This window comes from Citrus clementina, unplaced genomic scaffold (genome assembly GCF_000493195.1).
Source record: "Citrus clementina cultivar Clemenules unplaced genomic scaffold, Citrus_clementina_v1.0 scaffold_3, whole genome shotgun sequence".
Lineage (NCBI taxonomy): Eukaryota > Viridiplantae > Streptophyta > Magnoliopsida > Sapindales > Rutaceae > Citrus > Citrus x clementina.
In genome coordinates this window covers 18,823,561-18,829,984 of record NW_006262339.1, presented here as the reverse complement: position 1 = coordinate 18,829,984, position 6,424 = coordinate 18,823,561, and the positions used below count along the sequence as shown (strand labels likewise).

The following is a 6,424-nucleotide window of genomic DNA, read 5'->3' as shown; positions in this document are numbered from 1 at the left end:
TTCCATACTCCTTACAAAATCATTCGTAAACAACCAACAAAGTGTTGGCTCCACTGGCAATGGAGTCCCCTTAAGTGGCTTGACTGAATTTGTTCCCCAGTTCGAGTCGCAGGAAAGTCGCCTTTGTTAGAAGAACATGTGCCTCTCAGTTCGAGCGGAAACTTTTAGTCTGAATTGTGGTACGGACTTAAAGGTGCCTCCCACAGTTGGGACCCTCCCTAAGATATCTCGTGGTAAAAAAAAAAAAAAAAATCATTCGTAAACACTTGTTAGCCCATCTCCTTGAAAATATAAATTGATTTGTTGAAAATTGAGTTTGTATGTGTGTGTAGAAATTTTCTAATTCAGAATTTCAAAATTCGGGTTTCTTGAGCTTTTCCGTTTTTTAAAATTTCAGATCAGAAAACTACTATATATATATGTGTGTGTGTGTTTTTGTATATGTATAAAAATGTTTCAATCTGCAATTTTAAAATAGAAAAAGTTTTAAAACTTTTAAATCTCATAGTTTTAAAAATTTCACAAAATTTTTCTGTATTTTAAAATTTCAAACCTGAAAACTAGTTTATATGCGTATCTACGTGTGTGTGCGTGTGTATTATGTGCCGTCATTTTCATCGTATAAGAAAACAAAACGTAAGGAAAGAAAAAAATCGTGAGGAAATGTGGACACTCGACGTTGTTTAAAAGATGGGAAAACTGAAACGGACACGTGTGCTACAACCAAAAGGCCAAACCAGTAAAAAATCCAAAAAAACAGAAACTTGAGAGTGCAACATCGATGCTGTCTCGAGAACAACACGCGGCGAAACGAACGCCCAAGGCCTCGACACCACTCACCCTTTAGTCTTTGCTTCTATCTCCTTTTCACTTCACTTATAAAAAAAAAAAAAAAAAAAACCCAAAAAAAAGAAAAGTGTCTTTATGTTATTTTCTTTAAATAAAATAAATTAAAAACACAAGTAGACTTCTGCTCTAATCCGTTTTGTTTTCACTCTAATAAATAAATATAAAAGAAATGGGGAGCAATAAATACCCAAAAAAAACTCGTAACAGAGCCGAGTGAAAGAAAGATAGCAAGAAAGAAAGAGAGTAAGAAGAAACAGAGAGAGCGTTATGCTTTTGCTTTGCTCTGCTTTTTATGGTATTGAATTCCTCTCTTTTATTTAATAAATAGCAACATATATATCATACACACACACACATTAAGCATTCAGAATCAGAGGTGAGTGATAAAGAGTGTCTTTCTTATTCATTTATCCAATTTTTTATTTTAATTAATTAGCTATTTATCGTGTTTCGGATATTTTCTAAAAAAGGTAGTGAATTCAAGGGAGTTCACACTTTCCATTTTTTGTTTTTTTTTATCTAATTTAATTATTTTTCCTTCTTCTTCTTCCTTTTTAGAGTTGAGAAAATCTGCAAGTCTCAAAAGGATTCTCTAAAACAATCCCCTTTCTTTCTTTTCGTTTCTTGCAAAAAATTTCCTTCTGCTTCGGGATAGCCAAAACGCTGCCGTCTCTCGAATTTTCATCGGGAAAATAAAAACGATCAGTCGATCAATGTGGTCCTCGTCGTGGTCAACGAGAGGTAACTCGAATCTCGAAAACTTCATTCACTGTGTCACCCCCAATCTTCCATCGCGATCGCATCCTCCTCAGGTACTGCCGCCATTGTTTTTGATTTTTTTCAAGATCAAATTTCGATTTTCGATATCTAGTTGTCTGCGTAGATAATTTACATTATGTATTTCCCCTCTTCCGACACCGAAACGACGCCGTTTCGTGTGGATAATTTTTATTATTTTTAGTTGATTCGGAATAATAAAACAAAATAAAAATTTTACGGGTCGGGAAAAATTCAGGAAAAAGATAATATCGTACTGTAGTAGTTTTTCAATCAATAATTTCTCCGTTCCGTTTGAGATTTGAGGGAGGTGGGGCCCCTTTTTAGCTTCCTCGACAATTTGAGCCGTACGCGCAACGGAGGAAAACGATTAAACAAAAATAATACTGGTCGTATTTCTTAAGCTGCCAGGAATATTGTCTTGTTTTAAATATTATTTTCAATTGTGCAGTTGATTAGGGGAAGGAAACATAAATTAATAAACTAATTTAAGTGCAATTTAGAGTTGAATTTGGGGGCTTGAATTGTTTCATTTTGTAAGATTTATTTATCCACTGATTGAGGGTTCAGCCTTTTGACCAATTGAATTATTTTTCTGATATTTTTTGGTGACGTGGCAGTGTGCTGTATTAGTTAGCGTGTAACACGTCGGGTGTGAATTTAGTTTGTTGGCCCTACCTGCTATAGGTCTATTGCAGTACAGTTGTCAGTTGTGGATAAGATTAGCAACGCATCAACTTCATACTCCAAATCTGAAACGTGACTATTTAAATGTTACAAATACGCCACTAGGTTTTTAGCTCTCGTGGTTAGAGTCAAACCTCACAATTGTGAGATTATGGGTTAAAGTTTTTAATTTTTTTTCTTAATTTAAGTAAAGATATTCTTTTCCTCTTTGAAATATTAGTGGAGTAAATATATCTTGAATATTAAAAAGGATAAAAATACATCTCTCGAATATTTAAAATGGTAAAAATTTAGACGGTCTTTAATAAGAATTGATGTAAACTAATCTCAGTAATTTTATGTAATATAAGTTGTACTCTTGAGCAATAATCTCATGTAATAAAAAAAAGGTTACAAATACGACGTTTATAACGACGTAAATAGCAACTTGTAAGTTAATTGAAATAAAAGTTGGTTGTAATGGGCTAGGTAATTATTCTGTACATTTTATTATGCATGATTACAAGATAAAATAATAATAATAATAATAATTGGTGGTGATTTGCTTTTAATCTTCGAAACAGTTCCAGGGATAAAATGTTTCATGAATTAGGTGCATGCCATGGGAGTTGCTAGCTTTGTGAACTTTTTAAATTAAAATATTTGGAAATTTTGTAATTTAATTTTGTGAAATATTGGCAGAGCTGCATTCATGAACTGAAAAGCCAATGTCAACCAACTGATAAGGAAATTGTTGAATATTTCACTTTGGGAGATCTTTGGAACTGCTACTGTGAATGGAGTGCATATGGTGCTGGTACGCCGGTGGTGTTGAGCAACGGAGAGGAAATTTCGCAATATTATGTCCCTTATCTATCGGCCATCCAGATCTACACTAACAAGTCTCTTGTCGCTTCCAGGTTCTTAATGAATTCATTTTTATGTTTGACGTATCAAATTCAGCGAGCTAGCCATTGTAATAGTGTTATTAGCAATGAGTTTGAGTATATCTATTCAATATAATGTAGGAATCCGAGGGAGGATAGTGATGTGGTAGAATTAGAAAGTGATTCTTGGAGTGATGACAGTGGGAGTGATAAGCTATCGAGGTCCCTCAGCAACAACTCCAGCAGAACTTGGGATGGCATTTCTGAGGATTCAAGCGTAGAACAGGATGGTTCATGGCTGATGACCAATAAGCTTGGCCACCTTTACTTCCAGTATTTTGAGATGGCCTCTCCTTATTGGCGGGTTCCGCTTGCTGACAAGGTAATCCTTTTCCGTATGCACAGTTATGTCATTACTACTAATGGCTTAGCGTTGTCAGCTTCTTCGCGAAATTACAAAATCATAACTTAATTGAGTTTCTTCGCTATATTACAAAGGCATACCATGCTTGACTATTTAATTGAGTATTAGATATTTAACTTTTGTGTGGCATTCAGATAACAGAATTAGCTCGGAATCATCTGGGACTAACAACCCTTAAAAGTGTGGATCTCTCGCCAGCAAGTTGGATGGCTGTTGCTTGGTAAGCATAATTTTCTGTTCTCATTACACGTTTTCTTGATTAATAGGTTCTATCTCTGCCCAACCACTTCAAAGAGACGGCTTAAAGGTGATTTTGTCTTTTCTGACGCTGATAAAATCTGATAAGAGAATTGATTATGCATTAATTTTCTTAAATTTTTTCTAGAAGTACAAGTGGCAGCTGTGTATTGATTACCTATTATAACATGTGATTGATGAGATAATATTAATCATTGCAGAAGTTTTCCTAAGACATGGGAAACTTTGTTGCATACTATTTTTGTTCTGTATTTGGAGATTGATTCTCTTAGGTTTTCATGTGGATGATTTTTAATGATAGGTATCCCATATATCATATTCCATCCCGGAAGAATGAGAAGGACTTGTCAACATGCTTCCTCACTTATCATACACTGTCGTCAATTTTTCAAGGTATTTTTCTTATCTACATAATTCATAGATAAATTATCGCTGGTTGAATGATAAATGCAAGAACATTTTACAATATCTCTTGAAAAGTTAATTGATATTCCTTAATATATTTTTCTCTCCACATTCTCCATGGTTTCCTTGCAATATCGACATGGAACCAGTAAATGCATTATATAGCCTTTGTTTGGACGGTTTAAATGAGATGGTATTAAGTCAGACATTAACTAACTGAAGTGCCTTCCATTACATCACCACCAGCCTGTTGTGTTTCCCGCTGCTGCTACGTTTCCCCGCACAAATTTTAGACCAGAACAGTTTATTACTTAGCATACCAACTCACTTACCCAAGGGTCTGATTGCGTTCTTTTGCCCATCATGCAATAGTAGCTTGACAAACTGTGTAGAAATGGAAAGAGGCTTATGCTAACTCTGTAGTCCATAATGCTTTATTTTTGGTAAAGTCATTAGCCCTGCCATAGGGGTGTTAAAGTTTTCTGCTTTCTTATTTCCTTATACTGGTAATAGATGTCATAGTAAAAAAGACTTGCTGCATTTTTCTTGCATTTGGTGGTGAAATATTGTTCTGTACTGGCTTTCTAATTGAAAGGGTATCTGGCAACTGATTATTATTACACATTTAAGAGGGAAAATGAATTGCTATTATCCATATAGGGGGGAACTATGGAGGTTTAGAATCTTAAATTATCTTGTCATACCAAATTTTCACAATCAAATAGTGCATCACCATCATCTCTATTTTCTATCACCAATGATTATATTTTTTTACCACTAGTGCCATAAATCATTTTGGTATTTTCTTTACATAATAAAGAAAGATTTTGACCCGGATTAAGTTATGTCGAGCTTACAATTCAAGTTTGGCATCTCTTTCCACATTATATACTTTTCGGCCTGCCTTAGAGTTTTCTGATGCAGGCATAAAAGAACTTTCTGAATGTTGGGTATCCCTTTCCGTTTATTGCATATTTTGGTGACTTGTGGATGATTGAGCGGGTTCCTTTGTCATACTATTGATGCAATTTATTAATGCTGTATCATGGCTCCTTGTGCTTAGATATTTCTTTTGTCCCTGGCATGATTTTGCAGAGTGTGTTAAGGAATATGATGACACAGATAATTCATGTTGTTCTGAAGTTGGTGAAAGAACAGAAGGTAAGCCAAAAAGAAAAAGCAGCAGCAAGATTGCCCTTACTCCTTTTGGGCTGGCTACTTACAAGATGCTAGGAGATCTTTGGCTAAATCCAGATACAAGCGACCAAGAAAGGATTCTCGATCTTTTCAATGCAGCGGATTCCTGGTTGAAGCAGCTCGGTGTCCACCATCATGACTTCAAATTTTTCGCTTGCCACTCTAACATATAGATCGGTATGTGTTCACGACTCCCCAACCCTTCATTTTGCTTCAGTTCCGGTAAACTCAACGGGAAAACTCCCAATGCTAGCTCTAACCAGTGCGTTTCAAAGGTAGCCCCGGAACCAATGGTATTGTAACTATCTCAAAGCAATGGCTCTCTTCAAAGGATTTTCATGAATTGAGTTGCTTTGTTCTGTGAGGTACTTGTAGACAGACAAGTAGAGCGTGTTGGTAAATTAAATAGGACTCAACATTTCTCTAACTTCCTTCTTTTTCTTTTCGTTTTCTTCATCTTCTCTAGGTCAAGTTTGTGCAGGAAATTTTGTGTTGTATGAATCTAGAACAAGTTTAATCAGAATCATGTGACATGTTCTTGTTGGTAATTCCCCTTTTTAAGGATATGTTTGTAACTGTTGTTCATCTAATTAACTTTGGGAGCAAAAGTCGCCCCACTTTTTCTTGACTAACTAATGTTTGTCAATCACTCGTATAGTCGAATGCAAGTATTTTTGTCAGGGATATTGAATTTTGCTTTTCGTTAATTTTTCAGATAGCCTAGTAGGATGATGTAGCTAATGAGTATCTTTTGGTTATGTTTGGTGCGCCGAACTGTATTGAATTATATTCTATTATAATAAATTATGTTGGAGTTCACTTATGGTGGAGTACGAATTTTAACTTCACACATAAAATGAGAAATAATAAATAATGAGTCATAATAAATTTTTTATTATTTATTACTTTATGTGTGTGTGATTGAAATTCGTACTCTATCATAAATCAATTCAAACATAAC

At 34.9% G+C, this 6,424-nt stretch overlaps 1 protein-coding gene across 3 annotated transcripts; it reads left to right on the top strand.

Annotated features, from left to right (window-relative positions):
• The first annotated feature begins 986 nt into the window (after positions 1–986).
• On the top strand, positions 987–6,133 carry LOC18047116. 3 transcript variants are annotated; one of them, XM_006441441.2, is made up of 7 exons: positions 988–1,144; positions 1,408–1,661; positions 2,995–3,212; positions 3,321–3,561; positions 3,738–3,823; positions 4,163–4,254; positions 5,362–6,133. In XM_006441441.2, exons 2-7 carry the CDS (start codon positions 1,563–1,565, stop codon positions 5,634–5,636), a joined length of 1,011 nt encoding a protein of 336 aa, XP_006441504.1. In that variant the 5' UTR covers positions 988–1,144; positions 1,408–1,562; the 3' UTR covers positions 5,637–6,133. The 3 variants fall into 3 exon arrangements, with proteins under 3 accessions (XP_006441505.1, XP_006441504.1, XP_024044336.1); XM_024188568.1 differs by lacking the exon at positions 988–1,144 and adding an exon at positions 1,185–1,225; XM_006441442.2 differs by lacking the exon at positions 1,408–1,661 and having other exon boundaries at positions 987–1,144.
• Positions 6,134–6,424: the final 291 nt, after the last annotated feature.

What these genes read in the sequence shown, in the direction of transcription:
- LOC18047116 (XM_006441441.2), top strand. Translation starts at nt 1,563, where the DNA reads ATGTGGTCCTCGTCGTGGTCAACGAGAGGTAACTCGAATCTCGAAAAC. An exon ending in GGGTTCCGCTTGCTGACAAG is followed by an intron (nt 3,562 to 3,737) that starts GTAATCCTTTTC and finishes TGTGGCATTCAG; the next exon opens with ATAACAGAATTAGCTCGGAA. An exon ending in AGTTGGATGGCTGTTGCTTG is followed by an intron (nt 3,824 to 4,162) that starts GTAAGCATAATT and finishes TTTTAATGATAG; the next exon opens with GTATCCCATATATCATATTC.